At 41.7% G+C, this 23,111-nt stretch overlaps 1 protein-coding gene across 1 annotated transcript; it reads left to right on the forward strand.

Annotated features, from left to right (window-relative positions):
• Nucleotides 1-9,847: 9,847 nt before the first annotated feature.
• LOC133648345 (clavesin-2) lies at nucleotides 9,848-22,705 on the forward strand. The gene is made up of 5 exons (XM_062044339.1): nucleotides 9,848-10,739; nucleotides 12,710-12,884; nucleotides 20,160-20,270; nucleotides 20,339-20,571; nucleotides 20,722-22,705. Exons 1-5 carry the CDS (start codon nucleotides 10,351-10,353, stop codon nucleotides 20,813-20,815), a joined length of 1,002 nt encoding a protein of 333 aa, XP_061900323.1. The 5' UTR covers nucleotides 9,848-10,350; the 3' UTR covers nucleotides 20,816-22,705.
• The last annotated feature ends 406 nt before the right edge of the window (nucleotides 22,706-23,111 follow it).

Consider the following 23,111-nt stretch of genomic DNA (forward strand, 5'->3'; position numbering starts at 1 on the left):
GACTCGATGATGGCTGAGTAAAACTGCACCAGCATCTCGGTCGGCACCTTAAGTTTCCTCAGCTGCCGCAGGAAGTACATCCTCTGCTGGGCCTTCTTGATGAGGGAACTGATGGTCGGCTCCCACTTGAGGTCCTGGGTGATGGTGGTGCCCAGGAAACGGAAGGAGTCCACAATGGAGACGGGGGTGGGAGAGTCAATCAGGGTGAGGGGGGATGGTGGGGCTGCGACTTTCCTGAAGTCCATGATCATCTCCACTGTTTTCTGGGCGTTCAGCTCCAGGTTGTTGAGGCTGCACCAGGACCCCAGCTGGTCCACCTTTCTCCAGTAGGCGGACTCATTACCATCCGAGATGAGCCCGATGAGGGTAGTGTCATCCGCAAACTTGAGCAGCTTTACGGACTGGTGACTGGAGGTGCAGCAGTTTGTATACAGGGAGAAGAGCCAGGGGGAAAGTACACAGCGCTGAGGAGTACCAGTGTTCGTGGTTCGACTGTCCGAGACAATCTTCCTCAGCCGCACGTGCTGTCTTCGGTCTGTCAGGAAGTCATTGATCCAACTGCAGAGGGAGTCGGGCACGCTGAGCTGGTAGAGCTTGTCTCGTAGCAGTCCAGGGAGGATGGTGTTGAAGGCAGAGCTGATGTCCACAAACAGGATCCTAGCGTAGGTTCCAGGGGAGTCCAGGGGCCGTACTTATCAAGCTTCTTAGAGTGCCATTTTACACTTAAGTCCTGAGAATTTGCGAAATTTAGTCCTACTCTCAAACTTAAGAATAAAAGCTTTTTATCAACGTTCTTAAGTCTAAGAATCACTCCTACTCTCCATGATATTTAAGAGACCTTCAGAGGTGTCTTAAGTGGTTAGGAGTTGCCAGCAGGGGATGGCACTGAGGCGAGAGAGACGTGCGCGAACGTTCAGGGAACGGAACAATGTTTTTTTTTTTTTGATGACGAGCAGCTGATCAAAAGGTATCGTTTAGACAGAGCGGATATTATTTTTGTCACAGATTTAATACTTTTCGATTCATTGTTGATTTCTGCATGTGTCTGCAGTGGGCTAGTATATATAGAGCCACCCACACCAGTTTCAAATTCGTTGCCTAATTAATGAATTGGAAAGAAAATGTTATGACAGTAGCGTATGTGTGTGGCCGTGAGGTGAGTGACGTCAGTGAGTGTGTGGGCGATAGAAGAGAGGGAGCGGTAGCGTGAGTGCCGGCGGGGACTAGTTTGTTTTGTATTATTTTGTAGTTTATTGTCAAAATATACACTCCCATTGTCCACTTAAATATTTCCAAGATATTTCTTTATTCTTAGACAACGGATTCCCTTCCGTGATTGGTCATTTCTATGGACACAGAAATGACGTCACCTAAAATTCCGTTTACGGCACATAGTAATGTCGTAATTCAGCTCTGAGTGTGACACTCAAGATTCAGTCCTACACTTCGCTGAAAGTGTGAGTAAGACGCTTGATAACTAACTTTTAAGTGCAGCTTTCAGCGAAGAATTTATTTACTCTTAAGTCAACTCTTAGCAGACTTCTTAGGAGTAATTCTAAGAAGCTTGATAAGTACGGCCCCAGATGCTCCAGGATGAAGTGGAGAGCCAGGTTCACTGCATCATCCACAGACCTGTTGGCTCTGTAGGCGAACTGCAGTGGGTCCAGGAGGGGGGCGGTGATGTCCTTAAGGTGGGGCAGGACCAGGCGCTCAAAGGACTTCATCATGACCACAGACGTCAGCGCAACCGGCCTGTAGTCATTAAGTCCTGTGATCCGTGCTTTCTTGGGGACAGGGACAATTGTGGAGATCTTAAAGCAGGACGGCACGCGGCATAGCTCCAGAGAGGTGTTAAAAATGTCAGTGATGACAGGAGCCAGCTGATCCGCGCAGTGTCTGAGAGTGGAGGGGGAGACACCATCCGGCCCGGGGGCCTTCCGCGTGTTCAGCTTCAAGAACTGCCGGCGTACATCCTCCTCTCGGATGGAGAGGCCTTTAAAGTCCTGTGATGTTCTTGGAGTCCTTTAAATCCTTTAATGAAGTGCTGGCGTTGGTGGGGAGGGTGATGGTGGGGGGAGCAGAGCTTTGATGAGCTGAAGGCCGTTCATGACGACAGTAATGTATGTTGAGGCCCTGTGCGAGAGTCTGGTCATTCCGGGCCTGGGGGGCTTTGGGCTTATAGTTCGTAAGGGCCCTTAGCCCTCTCATCACATGGAAGGGGATAATTGAGGCCATGAAGTGATGTCAGAATGTCAAACATAACATAACTGCAGGTTCACTTGACCTATGACCTCCATCCTTGCAAGCAGTATTGTATTATTGTCATGAGACATTAAACATTTCAACATTAGACAGAATATTGACAGATATCAACTACACACACACACACACACACACACACACACACACACACACACACACACACACACACACACACACACTTGCGTCTTTTGGTCACATGACACAATTACTAGCTGCGTCTTGTCTCGTTAATAGGTCCGTGAAGTTAAATAAAAAAAACTTTGTCTTAATTTGTTGACCGCAAAGAAGGAATGTGTCATGTTTAAATGTTTCTGCATGTTTTATTGAGTGTGAGCAAATATTTCAAAACTAAAGCTCTTTTTACTTCACACTCTGTGAGATATTACCCCCCGCCAAGTCTCACTCAGTCCATAATGGACAGAGGGAATGGGGGTGGGGGGGTCTTTTTTGTCTCACGCTTCATTCGTCTGTCAACCGCCATGAATGGACTCTTTATTACTACTCCTGTGTCTGTGTGTGTGTTTGTATGTGCATGTGTGTGTGTGTGTGTGTTGTCTGGAATTGAGGTTAACCCTAAGCCTCTTGTTGCTCCTCTGCATGGGACCACCATAGGCCGTTTCCTCCTAAGCCAATCAGCTTCCACGTTACTTTACAGTCACACCTCCTCGAATATTTAACCTCATAATATCTTTATTCTTATTCATATATCCCATTGTTGATGCTATACAATATTTATGTTTCATACGTTCCATTCTACAATGTTTACATGTGTGCTGATACTGCCATATTTTTTTAAATTGTTTTACTTCATTCTGTCAGTAAAGGTCAAAAGAAAAGTTATAAATATTATTTCCAAAATAATTTTGTCATAACTGTTGCTGAAACAAGAAGTAAAAACTGTAAAAATGGTGGCTGATTGTACTTGAGGAATGTGTGTGTGTGTGTGTGTGCGTGCGTATGTGTGTGTGTGTGTGTGTGTGTGAGCGGCCATATTGCAAAGACCGGCAGTCACCCTCCAAGAGGGGGGCAGAGGTTAAGATTATTGTTAATCCCTCTTCCTCTTCTCCTTCTTTTCTATCATAACCACACCCCCACCCCGCACCCCCGCCCCTTCTTTCTGTCCCAGTCTGTGGGGGTCGCTGAGTTTAAAACTGAGTCTATGATCACCATAAACCCCTTTTAATTGCAAATTATATATATTTTTAATTCATTTCCTGAGCGTTGCTATGCCGACACGTGAGTGTTGTATGTGTAAACTTGTGTCGACACAGGTGCATTGATCTATATATTGATAATATCAATAACAAGGTGGGTACTGGTATGGAATCAATACTAGCAGAATGGGATCAATACTTTAGTGGCAGTTTCTCTTCGATACGTTGAGCTTCTTCAGAGTTTATATTTATGCAACCACAGGGGTCTCTTTTTGTCCTCTTTCAGTCTACTGCTCACAAAAGGGACACTTTGCCCCTCCCTTACTTGCGCCACCTACTACTGACGTTATTTTCCCACAAATATATGCATGCACTGATAACTATTTTAACCGAAGGGGAGCAATACGGCTGAAAGTGACAGCAGCTCTTTCTAAAGCCAAGCCCCCGCCCCAAACCTCTCCTTGGAGGAGAGGAAGGCAATAACATAACTGGGAAAGGATGAAAACATTACCATCCTGCCAGCTGACAAGGGGAGATGCACAGTCATTCTCAACACAACTGACTACCAAAACCAGTTGCTTACACTCCTCTAAGACTCAAACACATATGAAATACTCAAAAGGGACCCCACAAGTGGATACAAGAGAAAAATCATCGAGTGCTTACAAACTCTGCAAAAGTCAGAAGCCATCAACCGGGCATTGTGTGACCGATTATACCCACAAGAAACCATCTCTGGTATTTATGGCCTTCCAAAAATACATAAAGATGGATGTCCCATCAGACCCATTGTCAGCAGCTTTAACTCTGTAACATACAATATTGCTAAGTATGTGGCCAACATATTAGCAGCTTTGGTTGGCAAAACTCCACATCATGTCCAAAACTCAATTGACTTTGTAGCGAAGATCAGAGATCTAAAACTGGACAAAAATTAAATAAATGATAAATGGGTTATACTTGTATAGCGCTTTTCTACCTTCAAGGTACTCAAAGCGCTTTGACAGTATTTCCACATTCACCCATTCACACACACATTCACACACTATAGTTTCATTCGACATCACCTCCCTGTTCACCTGTATTTTAACCCAGTATGCAGTATAGGCAGTGAGGCAACGTCTACAAGGTGATCTCACCTTACAGGATAGATGCACACTAAACACAGAACAGATTTGCCATAACTACATACTTGCAATTCATAGGAACGTTTTACCAACTAAAATATGGTTATGGATCACCTGTATCCTCAATAGTAGCAAACACTTACCTGGAAGACATAGAAAAGAGAGCTTTGAGCTCTTTCAAGGGAAGAGTACCAAGTCATTGGTACAGATATGTGGATGACAATCAGAAAACCAAGAAGTGGAAGCCTTTACCAAGCACATTAACTCATTGAACAAAAACATCAGGTTCACACGAGAGGATGTCAAATACAGTAAGTTGCCTTTTTGGACGGTGATGTCCACATTGGAGAAAACATGGGCTTCTGATCAATATGTACGTTTTGACTCACACCACCCACTGGAACACAAACAGAACAGAGCTGATAATGTTCCAACCAGCCCACAGGCCAATGAGAGAGAGCATAGGCATATGAGGGAAGCCCTCAAAACCTGCGGTCACCCCAGCTGGTCGTTTGTGAAAAGTGCATCCAGTTCCAGAAATAAGAACAGAGGGGATGAGGAGGAAAAAGGTAACAGACGAAAAAATATTGTCATTCCATATGACCCATCTGAGAAACTCAGAAGATTTTTTTAACCAACACAACATCCCAGTAAACTTCAAACCAGGCAACACCCTGAGACAGACACTGGTGCATCCTAAAGACTGGACACCCCACACCTTGCAAAAACAATCTGGTGTATGCTATCCAGTGTAATGATGAATGCACTGATTCATATATTGAGGAAACAAAACAACCACTAAGCCGGCGCATGGCACAGCATAGACGGGCAAACTCTTCAGGCCAAGATTCAGCTGCCTACCTCCACCTCAGGGAGAAACAGCACTACTCTGAGAACAAAAAAGTACAGATTCTGGACAGGAAGGACGGATGGTACGAAAGAGGAGTGGGGGAAGCCATCTCCGTTGAAGTTGAAAAAACATCCCGGAATAGAGGAAGTGGTCTACGACACCACCTGTCTCCCACATACAACACCGTCCTTTCAACCATTCCTAAAAGACTCTGCAATTTAGCCTCCAACAAATAACAGGAGTTAGAAACATTCTGGTCCCAGAAGGTGACCAGAATGCCATTTGTACCTTTTGTTTACAACTGAATGGAATGCTTACGTGGGTGATTCCGACTATTTTGGATTGGTAGTCGATCCACAGCGATTGTTCTGCCACACAATACCTCAATGCTAACGAGGGGAAATTACACTTCAATGAGTGTCGTTGGCTTTGACAGAAGAATTGCTTGTTTTGCATTAAAACAGTTGTTTCTTTTATCTCACTATGATAGGGCAAAGCCATTCTTGCCCACTCCAATGTGTGACATTTTGAGACAGTTGTTTGGATGCTGCCCCCTGCTGCTTGTCTCCTAGTACGATCTCAAAAATATTTCTATTAATAAAGAACGTGTGAAACATTGGGGGCAATGGAGGCACTCCCTGGGCAAGTTCTCACTTAATCGCAGGGCCAACACGGATTGGTCAGAATTGAAATTAAAATCATAAAATGAAATCGTCATCATCATAATCAATCATAGGTCAACAATACTTTCAGATGTCATATGCACAATTAAATAAAAGTATGTTCAGTCTGCATTATAACATTGCCAATGTTGAGGCCTGTCTCATAATCTGGAAGACTTTCAGATTTTAGGAACATGCAACTGAAACATAGCCTCGCCATGTTTGGTCCTGACTCCAGGCACCAGCAGGAGACCACTCCCTGAGGTTCTCAGAGCCCAAGATGGTTCATATGGCTCTAACATGTCAGAGATGTACTTTAGCACAAGGCCATAAAAAGACTTGTACACAAGGAGAGCTGTTTTAAAGTCTATTCTCTGAGAAACAGGAAGACAGTGCAGTAACCTAAGCACTGGACTAATAAGGTCATATTTCCTGGTTCTAGTCAGGACTCGAGCAGCAGCATTAGGATGTACTGCAGTTGCTTTACGGCTTATTCAGAGAGCCCAGTGAGAAGGCCAATTACAGTGGTCTAACCTGCTGGAGAAAAAAGCATGGATTAGCCTAAATCTGATTGAAACATTATTCATTTGATTTTGGCAAAGTTTTTAGGTGGTAAAAAGCTGCTGATGTCATTGGCTTAATGTGGCTATTAAAGTTCAGGTCTAAGTCCATTATTACCCCTGGATCTCTAATCTGGTTATTAGGTTTCAGAGAGAGGATCTCAAGGTGACCAATAATAATAAATGTAGTAAAATTACTATTGTTACTACATTCATTAGAATACATGCCATAAAAATGTGTGTGTGTGTGTGTATATATATATATATATATATATATATATATATATAGTATAATTATTATTATTACTACATTCAAGCAGAATAAACACTGTAAAAGTACTATTACTTCTACATCAAAGCAAAATACACACAGTAAAAGTATTACCACATCCAAGCAGAATACACACAGAAAAAATAGTACCGTATTTTTCGGAGTATAAGTCGCTCCGGAGTATAAATCGCACCAGCCGAAAATGCATAATAAAGAAGGGAAAAAACATATAAGTTGCACTGGAGTATAAGTCGCATTTTTTGGGGAAATGTGTTTGATAAAAAAAAATAGACATTTGAAAGGCAATTTAAAATAAATAAAGAATAGTGAACAACAGGCTGAATAAGTGTACGTTATATGAGGCATAAATGACCAACTGAGAACGTGCCTGGTATGTTAACATATTATGGTAAGAGTCATTCAAATAACTATAACATATAGAACATGCTATACGTTTACCAAACAATCTGTCACTCCTAATCGCTAAATCCCATGAAATCTTATACGTCTAGTCTCTTACGTGAATGAGCTAAATAATATTATTTGATATTTTATGGTAATGTGTTAATAATTTCACACATAAGTCGCTCCTGAGTATAAGTCGCACCCCCGGCCAAACTATGAAAAAAACTGCGATTCATAGTCCGAAAAGTACGTTATACCTTCAAACAGACTAAAAACAGTTTAAGTAATATTACTACTACATTCAAGAAGAAGAAACACAGTAAAAGTAGTATTACTACATTCAAGCAAAATACATGCTGTAAAATTAATATTATGGTGTAAAACCAACATCAACATTAATGACATATAGGAACAATATGTGTATTACTTTTCTGAATACACGCATATAATGAACCCACAACTTACCAGTTTGGAGGACTTGTATGCGAGGAGGATACTAATAGTATCATCATTCCTGATGCTCAAACACATTCCACATCTTTGCAACAAGAAAGTATGACCTCGTGCATACTCTCTTCCGGCCACGCCAGGTCACCCGCACTCCCACAGGTGTTCTCATTCCCGCCAATAAAGCAGATCACCACGCCCATGCTGGCTTATCAATCACAGGTGTCTACATTTAAACTCAGTACTGCTGTCACATGATACAACATATACCGATGTCCCGGCCCACGCGCAAGCAAATCACGAAGAAAACCAAATATCACTAATATTTCTCCAACAAATACAGTAAAAAAGTACTGCATTGTAGGTGGGTGTAGAGACAAGGAGCAACCTCTAGATGGCGGCACCAGCCTTCAAACAAGGGTCCACTAATGGTGCGTTCAAGGTACCTGGAAAGTCGGATATTCCGAACCAACTATTAAAGGAGCATTGAGACGTCCCTCGCAATTGACAAAATATGACGTCAGACATACACATTCTGAGCTGATATATCTCAACTGCATACATTAGCGGAACTACAGTTCTAGTTGGGGTGAAGGGATTTCATATGTGTAGAAAACTATGGACATGAATGCACCTCCAACGCTATACAACACTCTCACTAGTGAGTATCATCTGATGACGTCTTAAAGAACTCAATGCAGTCAAGTGATAAAAACACTTTGTTATTAGTGTGTATTACTTAATATGTATCACTTTGAACGCCTTTGAAGGACTCCACCAGCAGCCAATCAGAGCACAGGAGGAGCAGTGACCACCAACCCTCATGGGAGTCCTCCTGGTTTGGAAAAGGGAAAGTATGCAAATTAATTCATCACAGTGCAGCTGTCCCCCCCCACAGGCCCCGCCCCCTCCATCCCATCATTTATCATTATGTGCTGCACAACAAAAGTCAGCTTCTGAGTGTAAAGAACATGTTTGTTTCCAGCCAACTGGACGGCCATCTTTCCATTAATCAACAATTGACTCTCGAGAGTCGGGAAACAAAAGTTAAGATAAAGACTAGAGAATCCTGAGACATATTTTAACTTCAGCCCTACAAGACAAAAATGTGTTCTCATCAAGCTCACTCGGACACTTAAACAAAACACAACTTCAACTGAGCTGATGACTCACAACTGAAGATGAAGCCAAGAGGATGAACATGTTGCTCTTGGGTGTCAAGGAAAACACCAAACATGGAAGCTTTTTTTGTCAGTCAAAGCGATATTTTAAAATATCCATCCATCCATCAATTTTCTATCGCTTGTCCCTTTCGGGGTCGCGGGGGGTGCTGTAGCCTATCTCAGCTGCATTTGGGCGGAAGGCGGGGTACACCCTGGACAAGTCGCCACCTCATCACAGGGTCAACACAGATAGACAAACAACATTCACATTCACACACTAGGGCCAATTTAGTGTTGCCAATCAACCCCTACCCAGGTGCATGTCTTTGGAGGTGGGAGGAAGCTGGAGTACCCGGAGGGAACCCACGCAGTCACGGGGAGAACATGCAAACTCCAAAGATCCCAAAGCCCGGGATTGAACTCACAACCTTTGTATTGTGAGGCACATGCACTAAGTATAAAGCCAAAATAAATAATGGATTTTACATGTAGTCAAGTCAAACATTTTCTGCATGACATGGTGACACCAAAATTCCATTTGTGTCACAAATATTGGGCTCTTTAAGTTAATCTAAATTGGAATTTCCTGTGATTAATCATGATTAATACACATTTGTATTCTGATTTAACAATTTAACCATTTGACAGCACTTACTATGTTAAAGTAAAATAAATAAACACATATTTATTTTTAGGGAACTTCAATCAGTGAATTTCTCTGTTCAATAATTCAGATATATGTTTCATTGACTTGTCACTTAAAGAGCCTCCTCTTTCTCTCCATCATCATCCTCCTCCTTTCATGCCGCCTCCACTCTTCCTCTCTTTGTTTATGCAGGCTGGTACCTCGCCCTCCTCAGCATCCTTTCTTCTCTCCCCCTCCCCTCCCTTAAAAGCACACATCTACCAGCTCCTCCCCCTCCCCATCCCCCACCCTCTCCTCCCAGCCAGTTGTCACTCACTTTCTGAGCGAACAGACGGCAGCAGCAGCAGCAGCAGACGCTAATCCTGAGCACGGCGCACCCCGCCCAACCTCCACCCGACCAGAACAGAACCAGGGAACCCAGGGAGCAAAGCCCACGGGCGGGGACACACCTGTGCGTCTGGACCAGTGGCGTAAAGTTGGCAAGCGGGATGATTTAAAGACGGTACTGACAGCGAATAGAGAGGAGGATGATGTAGCAGGTGCTGCCGCATCGCTCGGCCTCCTCCGCGGGAAAAGGTGATGCTGTCGGCGCCATCGCACACAGAGGGAGGAAGAGGTTGCGGGATGGCGGGAGGCATCATCGTTCTCCTAGAGCGGCGTCAATAAAGTTGAGTAATTGAGGATCATATGTTGCTGATGCATCCTCAGCACCTCGGGGGGGATTAGTTGCAGGCCTCCAGCTGGTTCTGAACCGGAGGCCCGCAAGGAGGGAGGAGTATTCCGTTTGGACCTCTTTCGCCGACATGACTCACCTGCAGGCGGGCTTGTCCGCCACCACCTTGGAGAAGGCCAAGGCGGAGCTCAAAGAGAACCCAGACACTCTCCACCAGGACATCCAGGAGGTGCGGGACATGATCATCACCCGGCCGGACATCGGCTTCCTCAGGACGGACGACGCCTTCATCCTTAGGTTCCTGCGAGCCAGGAAGTTCAACCACTTTGAGGCGTTCAGGCTGCTGGCCCAGTACTTTGAGTACCGCCAGCAGAACCTGGACATGTTCAAGAACCTGAAGGCCACGGACCACGGCATCAAGCAAGCCCTCAAGGACGGCTTTCCCGGCGTGCTGTCCAACCTGGACCGACACGGCAGGAAAATACTGGTTCTGTTCGCCGCCAACTGGGACCAAAGCAGGTAACACACACACACACACACACACACACACACACACCAGCACTGTTTGACTTTTTGGTACCACTCCGTCACATGCACCAATTGGCATCCATTGGTACCATTTTCTCTGGCATTGGGGTATTGGGTACTGTACATATTCGTGGCACCTTACAATCCAATGTTGGGGCACCATCCACTAAACTACACCCCCTCTGTTGGGAAACCAGCTACTGAAACGTTCTCTGACACCTTATCCTTTAGCTACCATGTACAGTAGTTGACAACCTAACATTGTGCTAGCACAAAGTGTACTTACTTTTTGGTACCACACCACTGGGATACGATGTACTAGGGATGTTCCAATGCTGCCGTTTCTGATACCAATACCAATCACATGTATTAACGGTACATTTTTCATGTAGTTATGGTGAGTGCTGTTGAAAGTTGAACAATACCAACACAATATTTAAATTAGTTACTTATTTTCTTTTATTACAGACAGTTGTTTGAGCAAAACAGCGGTAGAAAATGGATGGATGTTTGAGCAAAACAAGGCCAACTGTAAACAAATGTAAAAACTACTATACTCTTTTAAATGATTTGGTTTTTGCCCTTGAAGTCCTCGTGTCCAGGGAATTGTTCCTTTAATTGTAAACATTAACAAAAACTAAAAAAAAGGATTTTCAGAAAATGAAAATATCGACCAAAGTCATCCTAGTATCGATCATATACTGATACTGCCCTTGGTATCGACACTACAGATTTATGGGTGGATCCGCTCTCCCCTTGCACGTACGCCTGACTGCTACACATCAACTAACATTGTTGTACTATCCTCTCTCTAACTCTAATTCATCTACTTGTTCATTTCCTGTTAATAACTTCTTACTTTCTACGACACTACTTTAAGTTTTCTAAGGAATTATTTTTGGTTTAGAGTTTACTTAGCAGTGAGCCAACTATTAGCACGCCTGCTCCTGGTTTGCTTTCGGAGTGCAACATGTTTAGCCTTGTCCTCCAGTGATAATGTTACATAAGACACAAAGAAAATCAGTTTATTTGCTGTAATATAGGTGATTATTATTCACTTTTCACTGTGTATGGAGACATATAATCAGCTGCTAGCCTCTTGTCAGCTGAGGGACTACAAATAAATAATATCAGTCAGAGGGTGTTGGCATTAAAATGGGTTATTATTCGGCAGTGGTGATCACACAATATCTATTTGTGACCGAGCGATAAGCACATCCCTACTGTGTATTTGACTACTTTTGGTACCCGACAGGTGAAGCATTACCACTTTTTGGCCACTCCTACGCCAATTCATTTTCTTCTCAGGCTTTGGATCAATCAATTTTGATTGTCCTAGAAACGTTTTGTCTATCATCCGAGGGGGCTTTCAGTTCATGCTCAAACTCGGTAGTACCTCAGTAGTACAGCTGTAGTCTGAGGGGATGGTGCATGATTCAAGGATTTAACATCAAAGGTAGAAGTATACCCTAACACAGTGGTTCTCAAACTTTTCTCACCAAGTACCACCTCAGAAAAAGAATGGACTCTCCAGGTACCACCATAAAGACCAACATTAAAATACAGCTGCATAGTAGGCCTAAGTATTCATTAAAACAAGGCAAATGTTTTATTTAACAAGTATATTTAATATTTTGGCCACTGTAACATTACACACCGTTTGAACAGTAACACTGTGTTTGCATGTTGGAAAATAAAACACTGTACTTTAATGAAGTGAATATTTGGCGTACCACTAGCTGGAGTCCCACACACGTACCACAGTATGATAATCTCTCCCCTCACAAGAATAGTTCTTCTCTTCCGGGGTTGAAAAGGAGTTTCTTACTGGCCTCATTCCAATGCATGGAGTGAGAAGCAAAACATCTTCTGGGACAATCTGAACAGTCAAGTTGTGCCTAATACTGCACCATTGTTTGGTACACACATGCCATTGCGTAGCTAATGCCATCTTGCCTCAGGTACACGTTTGTGGACATCCTGAGATCCATCCTGCTGTCCCTGGAGGCCATGATTGAAGACGCTGAGCTGCAGGTGAACGGCTTTATCCTCATCATCGACTGGAGCAACTTCACCTTCAAGCAGGCATCCAAGCTGACGCCCAGCATGTTGAGACTCGCCATCGAGGGGCTGCAGGTAAGGAATAGTCCGTTCCAGGGTCGAGCTGCAGCCGCTGCCCTCTTCAGCCACTCGTCGCCACGACGATGCTGCACCGTGTTAGTTTTCAGCCATGTAAAGACACCTACGTAGCATGAAGGTCATGTCTTGGGATGCGGTTGTGTAGTTTTTCCGCTGATGCTTGCCGCGTCTGCAGCAATAGGAATTGGGTAATGCTCAACCGTCCAGTTTGTATAGTCATTGAAAGACAGAACAAGCTGAAACAGCGTCTTCTAACCAGTGAGAGTGACAACGCCTCCCTTGCTGCTTCCCGTCAATACCGTTCTCTCACAAGCATAAAGACAAGATTACTAGTATTGTAGCCTCCAGCGAGGCACAGCAGGTGAATAGTGCGCAGGATCCAACCCAATCCAGTCATAATCCTGCAGGATTACAATGTTGTTAAGGGATTGAAAAATGACTGTAAAACATCTCCGGATTGTCCTCTTGATGAAAATGCAAAATAAAAGCGGTCGTGAGTTTAGAGTTCACATATTGTACCAAACCAAAAGGGGGCAGCATTTTCTGCTGCTGTCATGCAAAAGAAAGAAAAAAGAATGTTGACAATGTACTGTTATCTCAAATCCATGACTGTCATTGTACACTCGAACACAATATGTACCCACTTCTTCTTCTCTCCATTTTAATATTGAATTGCAACCACTCCTGTTCTTGCCAAGATGGCGACTACCAGATCAGTGGCCTTGTGGTTAGAGTGTCCGCCCTGAGACTGGGAGGTTGTGAGTTCAAACCCTGTCCGAGTCATACCAAAGACTACAAAAAGGGGGCCCATTACCTCCCTGCTTGGCACTTAGCATCAAGGGTTGGAATTGGGGGTTAAATCACCAAATGATTCCCGAGCACGGCGCATGCTGCTGCTCACTGCTCCCCTCACCTCCCAGGGGGTGAACATGGGGATGGGTCAATTGCAGAGGACAAATTTCACAACATCCAGTGAGTGTGACAATCATTGGGACTTTATTGAGGGTGGTGAGTGTCCATCACTGCCCATTCACCGTTCTAAACTGGTAGATCGCAAACCGGTTTTTGATAGTTCTCTTGGAAGTTCTCTATTTGCAAGCTGCTGTCCCAGAAATGACCAACACAGTTTGTTAGTAGTAACTAAATAACTAAAGGGTACCTATGATCGTTTTAATCACAACCTCCTTGTGGTCTTGATCAGTGATGCACAATTTGTGATACGCGGGCTCCATCTAGCGGTACACCAAAAAAATCACTTAATATTCAAACAAAGTGTTACTGTTCAAACTGTGTGTAATGTTACAGTGACCAAAATATGAAATAAGATTGTTAAATGAAAGCTCTGCCTTGTTTTTAAATGGATATTTAGACCTACTACGCTACTGTATTTTTGGTGCTACTTGGAGAGCCAAATGTTTTTGGAAGTGATACTGAAAAAAGTTTGAGAACCGCTGGTCTAGGTAAGATGTATTGGATATGATTTGCTCCAGTCACTTATACAACCCACTTTTTGAGTCTGTCTGCAAAATGTTTGTTCTCAGATTGCAAATGAAACCACGCCTGTTTAAATATATATCTTCAAGTCATCACTTGTATCTTTTTTTCCAGGCATGGTTGAAAATAATTCAAATAAACATTGTATAGATTCACCCAGTCACAACATTAGGTATACCTGCACACTCTCCAATCGATTCAGACTGCATAAAAAAGGTGCTTATATCAGCATCTATCACTGCGTATCGCATGTTGGTGTTATTATGCGCACTCCGAGATTACATGAAATTAATACTTTACTAAATGTCCAAATTAGTACGTCCACCTTGCTGTGACATCACAACGTAGCCAGACTGCAAGACCCCGCGAACAAAGACATCCAAACCTGCGAGCAAGCTCAGGCCAAAATGCATGGGCCTAATGATTGGACGCCTCGACGTTGTTTGACGAGATTATCCAACCTAGTAACAACATTCTTAAATCAGAAAAGACAAATATCATCCTAGGCCCGCTTTACAATGTTAAATGGGCCAGTTCTGTTTCTTGAGTACTTGGAAGTATTTAATGCATATTATACTGTATATCAGCTGTTTAAGTGGAATGTACACATGAATTGTCTATTTAATTTTCTGATGTGGAAGTGTTTGAAATTGCTAATGCTATTCGCTAGCGCATGGATGCAAGTTTCAATGTAAATTAGCATCGAGCTAGCGTAGTTTTTTAAATACATTTCATATATGTTGAATATTACAGAGAAAGTATACAAGTAAAAATGTACATGCTTTATTTCTGTATGTTGAGAGCCTGTTGTCTGTGTGTGAGCTAGCAAGTAGAGAGCATACGTTATAGCTGGAGCAGAATAGGATACTTTTACAAACACTTTGAGGATTCAAACCGAATGTTCCTGAAATGTTGATTGAACTTGTTTTGTCCTGAAACACCATGTTATTTTGCACTACCACCAATTCAAACTTCAAAAATTCAAAAGTATTTTAATTAATTATTAGATTTTTGACGGGTCACTGCTTGTCATTCAGAAGTGCTTGTAAGTCCTGCAGTCAAAGCGTTGCTTTATATGCAGCAAATCTTACATTACACAGAAATACTCAATATCACTTCTCCGTGTGAACACACTCAAAAAACTAAGTCTTAGTACTCAAAAGAGACACATACATTGTATTTTACATTTGTTCGTGAAGATGCTAAAGTTGCAAATGTGCTAACAACAAGAACATGTGGTTTAGACCTTGTCCTTCTTTGTTCTCTGGTTCTCATCACCCCTCCCCCCAGTCTTTTTTTGCCATCATAACCCTCACACACACTTCTCTCCATCATTATTCACCTGATGTCTCCGGAATGTTCCAACCAGAGTTGGTGTTAATGGAGGATGTCCTGAAATATTTCCTTATTTTTTCATCATCATCATCTTTCATGACGCAATATGCTTTGTTATAAAACCCCCATACTTACAACCTCTCGCCATATCCCACCCTCCTTGCGTTCCCACGGCAACCGGCTCGACTGCCTGGTTGTCTGTTCTGGTCTTTCCTCCAGATGGGCTGGGCTTTGTTGTGTGTGTTGCAGTATGCAAGTTGGTGTGTGTGATGTTTTATGCATCGCTTGACTCGTCTTTCATTTATGAGCTTTGGATGACATCGTGACTTTTAGCCAGCTTCTATGTGGAGACAAGAGCTGCCAGCCATTAAAACGTGAAGGCAACATTTAATAGAATTCATGATAAACATGATTACAATTCAAACAGTGCAAAGCACCCATCAGTGACGTTGACATTGTCCTCACAGTAAGTCACATGGGTAGACTAGAGGAGCTAAATAAAGGTAGAATAGGATGCTATGAAACAGGGCGAATGAGAGACACGTGTATGGACTAAAACGGCATGTTAACTGCTGTCTGTCTTTAATTGCCGACAGCATGTGCGATTTCACAGCATTGACGCCCATTGTGCCAAATTTAAAGGTCTGCAGAACCTCTGGGCTTACAGTCGACAAGCGTTAACCAGGTTTTCAAAGGTTCCTCAACCAGCTATTTCTGCTGAAATTGGCTTTTTCCCCGACATGTATTCCTTTTTTTGCGCTTTTGCCACAGCATGTCCACGTTCACAGGACACGGCATTCCGGTGCTCTGACTTTGCGCACTGGCCGTAGACAACAGACAAATAAAGGGTCAGATCGTTACACTGTCATGGAGGGGATTGGCAGAGGACAAAAAAGTAGGAAAATATCCGACACACAGGATTATTAGCATCAAAATAAACCCTCATTTAGTTGCAAAAAATATGACATAAAACAGATGGATAGAGTATGTCATCATCTCAGCCGTCCCAGAAGAAATATCCAATTAACAGGTTTGTAGGTGCAACTTCATTTAAAGAGAAGATCAACTATAGCAACAGTTAGCGTGTACATGTAGTCGCTGGATATTGCTAACAAGTCCACAATCGACACAATCCCCCCCATTCAGTCAATGATAGTTGATGACAAGAGGTCTCACTCCCTTTGTTTTATTCCCACTACGGAAAAGACACGGTCAGGTGATAAACCCGATACACAGAGTGAACTCTCTTGCTGCCTGTTTGGTACACATGTACCTGTAACATTTGGAAAGACTGATGAGACACAAGTGCTTGTAACATCTAGAAAGCATTATGAGACACAGTTGCTGGTAAGAGACCGATGAGACACAGGTGTTTATAACATCTGAAAAGACTGATGACACGGGTGCTTGTAAGTGACTGATGAGACACAGGTGCCTGTAAGACCAGAAGAAACTATCAAAACACAGGTGCTTGCACCATCTAGAACAGGGGTCACCAACGCGGTGCCCGCGGGCACCAGGTAGCCCGTAAGGACCAGATGAGTAGCCCGCTGGCCTGTTCTAAAAATAGCTCAAATAGCAGCACTTACCAGTGAGCTGCCTCTATTTTTTAAATTAAATTTATTTACTAGCAAGCTGGTCTCGCTTTGCCCGACATTTTTAATTCTAAGAGAGACAAAACTCAAATAGAATTTGAAAATCCAAGAAAATATTTTAAAGACTTGGTCTTCACTTGTTTAAATAAATTCATTAATTTTTTTTACTTTGCTTCTTATAACTTTCAGAAAGACAATTTTAGAGTAAAAATACAACCTTAAAAATGATTTTAGGATTTTTAAACATATATACCTTTTTACCTTTTAAATGCCTACCTCTTCTTTCCTGACAATTTAAATCAATGTTCAAGTAAATTTATTTTTTTTATTGTAAAGAATAATAAATACATTTTAATTTAATTATTCATTTTAGCTTCTGTTTTTTCTTCAAAGAATATTTGTGAAATATTTCTTCAAACTTATTATGATTAAAATTCAAAGAAATTATTCTGGCAAATCAAGAAAATCTGTAGAATCAAATTTAAATATTTCAAAGTCTTTTGAATTTATTTTAAAATTTTTGTTCTGGAAAATCTAGAAGAAATAATGATTTGTCTTTGTTAGAAATATAGCTTGGTCCAATTTGTTATATATTCTAACAAAGTGTAAATTGGATTTTAACCTATTTAAAATATGTCATCAAAATTCTAAAATTAATCTTAATCAGGAAAAATTACTAGTGATGTTCCATAAATTATTTTTAAAAATTTTTTCAAAAAGATTCGAATTACCTAGTTTTTCTCTTCTTTTTTTCGGTTGAATTTTAAAGAGTCGAAATTGAAGATAAACTATGTTTCAAAATTTAATTGTCATTTTTTTCGTGTTTTGTCCTCTTTTAAACCGTTCAATTAAGTGTAAATATCATTAATTATTAATAATAACATAGAGTTAAAGGTAAATTGAGCAAATTGGCTATTTCTGGCAATTTATTTAAGTGTGTATCAAACTGGTAGCCCTTCGCATTAATCAGTACCCAAGAAGTAGCTCTTGGTTTCAAAAAGGTTGGTGACCCCTGAGCTAGAAAGACAGAGACACAGGTGCTTGTAACATTTAGAAAGACTGATGAGACACAGGTACTCGTAACATCTGGAAAGCATTATGAGAAACAGTTGCTGGTAGGAGAATAATGAGACACAGGTGCTTGTAACATCTAGAACAACTAATGGGACACAGGTGCTTGTAAGACCTGGAGAGACTGATGAGACACAGGTACTTGTAACATCTGGAAAGACTGATGAGACACAGGTGCTTGTAAGAGCGCTATGGGACAGGGGTGTTTGTGAAAGACTGATGAGACAGGTGCTGCTCTTGTCACATTCTGAAAGACTAATGAGACACAGGTGCTTGTAAAAGACTTGAGACACAAAATGTTTGTAACATCTGGAAAGACTGATGAGACATAGGTGATTGTAACATCAAAGAGATATTAGAAGACAGTGACACAGGCAGCTTCACTGTGACGGGGACTGATGAGACACAGACGCAGGGAAGACAAGGACAGACTGATGAGACACAGGTGCGCCGAGCACAGGGTTTTTGAGATTGATCCCTGACTGATGTGACCCAAAAAGACATGTAACATGAGGGTAGTCGACTAGGACACACTGATGAGAAACAGGTGGGTTTAAATGTGCGATCATTTGATGAGACACAGGTGCATAAAATACAAGGATGGATTAACACAGATGGGCAGTATAGCCAGCCAGGATAGGCTGATAGGACACAGCTGCGGGGAAGACCAGGACAGATTGGTGAGACAAAGGCTCACCTCACACTAACTGAGAGGAAACAGTAAGATACAGGTGTGACATCAAGACAAACTGATGAGACAGTTGGCCTTAAAACACAGCTAGACTGATGACACGGGTATGTGGATTGCTGGGATTTTAAGATTGATTTCTGACCCAGAAAGACAGTTGGGGCATAAATTAGGACAGAATGATTAGACAAAGGTAAAACTAAAGGCTGGTGCTTAAAACACTGCTATGCATAGTGTCCATGTTGGAATGTAGGTCGGCTGTGTCTTGATGTGCGTCCTGCTGCTGTCACTTGTCATCTGTCCAAAGAGGAGCTAACATGTACGGCAGTCACGAAGAAAGAAAAAAGCTTTTCTTTCTTAGGAGGTAAAGTGCAGCCTGGGGGAAATATTTGTTCACTTGAAAAAGCTTTGATGGGACAACTAGGACATACAATGTTCTGTCTTATAAGCAAATATAGATTAATATTAAGCATGGGCTTTCAAAAACTTCATCATTTTTGTCTTCTTGTGAGGGCACAGACATTACAATCACCTTTAAATACCGTTAACTTTTGAGGTCACCTGCAGCTAATGTCCCACAATAGAAGAGTCCAGGTTGAGACAACATTGTTGGTACTTTGAGACGATCACCTTAGACTTTAAGACTGCTGCATTTTGCAAACATATTTGCATGTGTCTCAAACAAACAGTGGAGCGTCTTCCTTGAGGACACAGACATGTTCAACCAGTCGTCCCCTGGTTTACTTCTATATGTCCTTCATGTTTGTTTAACAAAAGCCCCATCTTTGCTTCTTTAAACCAGCAACATTCTCTTGAGTTCTAAAGGTTCTGGCACGTTCTGTCCCTCCCAGACTCCACAAGTTAAAAAGTTATTTTTACTTAGAAGTCTGAAAATATACAAGAGCACGTCCTTCTCAGGATGAGATTAAATCTGCAAGGACTAATCTGATCCACCAGCACAGGAAGTCCATTTTTAATGCGGTATGATTCCTCATCTCGTTGAGACTTCATAACGTCCATCCAGGAATACAAACCGTGGATAAACAACTGCCTCAGACGTCCATCAGCGTCCTCTTTGTGTTTTGACAGGACAGTTTTCCTGCCAGGTTTGGAGGGATCCACTTTGTGAACCAGCCGTGGTATATCCACGCTCTCTACACCGTCATAAGACCCTTCCTCAAGGACAAAACCAGAAAGAGGGTTAGACCACGCCATCTTTTCTAAATCTTTTCAAAGTACATCGTCCACATGAATGTTGTCATCTTCAGATCTTCATGCACGGCAACAACCTAAACAGCCTCCACCAGCTGATCAACCCTGAGATCCTACCTTCTGAGCTGGGAGGCATGATGCCGCCCTACGACATGGGCACGTGGGCCCGCACGCTGCTGGAGCACGCCTATGACGAGGAGACTGAATATTGTCCAGAGTCCTACACGCTGTCGGTGCAAGACCTGGAGAGAGACCTGGAGAAGGACTTGTCTCCAAAAACAATGAAGAGGTGAGTTGACAGACACAAAACTTCTCTTTCATGGACAAATGTCAACAAATTCTGATTAGTGCAACCACAAGGACTCCAAAGTGTCTTTTTATTATACATATTATATTTCGCGAGCTAATGCTAATGTACTAACATTCTGTGTCCTTGCAGGTCTCAGTCGGTGGTGGAGCCGGGTGTACTAAAACGTCCAGACAAGGTGAAGCGTGACGAAGACAACATGCAGCCGCTGCTCTCGCTTGATTAAAAAGCAGCTGGTAGAATTCCAGAATCCTCAGCAGGACACAGACAGAGTCAAGCGTCCTCTTTCGAAAGTCTAGAGATGCACCTCAACGTCCCACAATGAGCTTCTGCTGATGGACTTCCATGTTTATTTGAAAAGTGCCAAGTTTGGAAAACTCGAAAAGTTTGTCTTGAAACTCTTCTATACTCAGGAAGCACAAGCTCCCTGATACAACACAACAAAAAAAAGAGATATTTGAAAAGAAGCTTTCTTTGTTCGAGGATTTTCAAAAGCTCGGCTCAGGATCGGCAGAAAGGACATTTAACCTCCTGGAGACAAGAGACGGAATAACGAGCAAACGTCCCTTTACAGGACATCACTGATATTGTCATTGTCTTCTTCCTTTTTATTACCACCAGGAAGTTATAGTCCAACTGCTGTAGGCTACTAGCAATTATTGACTGAATCAACCTAAAAGGGTGTTTTTTATGTATAGAAAGATCGTTCACATTTTTATTTTACATAATCAGTGTTAAATAGAGGCTAAAACCAAAACTAGCTACTCGTTTGCAAATATAAACGTGTTAGCATCAGCTGCTAGCATAGTGCTCCTCTATTCTCACTGTCGTCACAGCAGATTAAATTATTGGTGAATTTTACAGTTCTGAAAATGTTTATATTTATTACAGGCGCACACTTTTAACAAAAAAACGGCGATACAAAATCTAAATTGGCAGAAATTTTGTCAATATTAACAGTTAACGTCTTTCATCTTGTGATGACTATTCACGCAGTGTTAGCGATGGTTTCCAAAAAGTGTTTATTCACAACTTTTAAAAGAGTATTCCACTCCAATCATTTTACTGTGAACCCAGCAGGAAGACAAGCTAAATTCAGTAGCTTGTTTTCTCGTGATTCTATTCCGCTGTTTGCGCTTAATGTTGTTTGACATCCTGTCCAAAGTCCACCCCTGACTTGAGCGACAAGGTGACAAGTGAATGTTGAAACCATTAAACGTCACATGGATGTAACAACAAATGTATTTTTTATGTTACTTTCATTGATAAATATCACCTTTTGCAGCCACTGTAGATGCTTCCAGTTTCTAGGATACAATGTTTACATTCAATAAACATCACTCTGTCACTAAAGCTCACCTGGCTAAACGCTTAAAATGTTGAAAGTATTTATTTAATTGAGCTGCTGCGTCGTCTTTCGTGCTCCCAGTAATGTAAGCGAGAAGGAAACGTTCACGTTCTTCATCGACGATGCAGATTGTGGTTACACGGGGCCAAATTTGTCATGTGACTCACCACTGCCTCTTCGGGTGGACAGTGGTATTGTAAGCAAGGGCAGGCGGCGGTAACTTGCTTGTTTGTAACTTATGTAAAGAAACACAGCAGGTAAATATTTTTACTTTTATGACAAATACACTTTATCACACTGAAGGTTTCATTTATTTTTTGTTTTTCAACACTTGAATGAAAAGTGCTTGTTTATTAAATACATATGTTTTGATGGAATATCCCAGCAACTCAAATAAGATATTGTTAAAACAACTGTTCTAGCAAACTTGTGTCTTTATGAGAAAAACACATTAAAGGTGTTGTTTTGCTCCATCGTGTAAGCAGAGACGCTTGTTTGTTGCTGCATAATGAGAATGATTTTAGGAGAAATTGAGCTGTAAATACAGAATGTTATCTTTTATTTTTGGTCTTCCAGAAATACAGTGAAAAGTCACACAGAAGTGATTGTTTAGAAACACAAACATGGACATTGTTTCACATAATGTATCATATTTCACTAAATGTACTCTATCCACATTGTTCTTATTAAAATGAAGGATGTTTGTACGTCTACTTGGCCTCATAACTACACAATCTAACAAACATTCACAAAACAAAGGTTTATTTTGTAATTATAAGCTGATTCGGGCTAATTGAGGTTTAATTTGACTTGTTATCAGTTACAGCTTTAAAAAAAAAAAAAACAGCTGTCACCATATAAACACAGTTGATATTTGCATTATTTTGAGACCAAAGTACGCACTAATGTAATCATAATATATAATAATAATAGTGAAAGTAACCCTTTCTAACGCAATAAATGCAGGTTTTTGTTTTACTATTTTGATCGAAATGTTTATTTTTACTTTAATTTAAATTAAAGTAAAAATGCAAAACAATAAAATTTAATCTCAATCTTTGTAAGCAAAAATTGACTTCAATAAACACTGAACATTTTGAAGTGCAGTTTTTGACAGTTGGAAAAACTGAGTCAGTGGTTAGTTTTGTTGTCATTACTTTCCAACATATTTGGC

This window comes from Entelurus aequoreus, linkage group LG04 (assembly GCF_033978785.1).
Source record: "Entelurus aequoreus isolate RoL-2023_Sb linkage group LG04, RoL_Eaeq_v1.1, whole genome shotgun sequence".
NCBI classification, from domain to species: Eukaryota; Metazoa; Chordata; class Actinopteri; order Syngnathiformes; family Syngnathidae; genus Entelurus; species Entelurus aequoreus.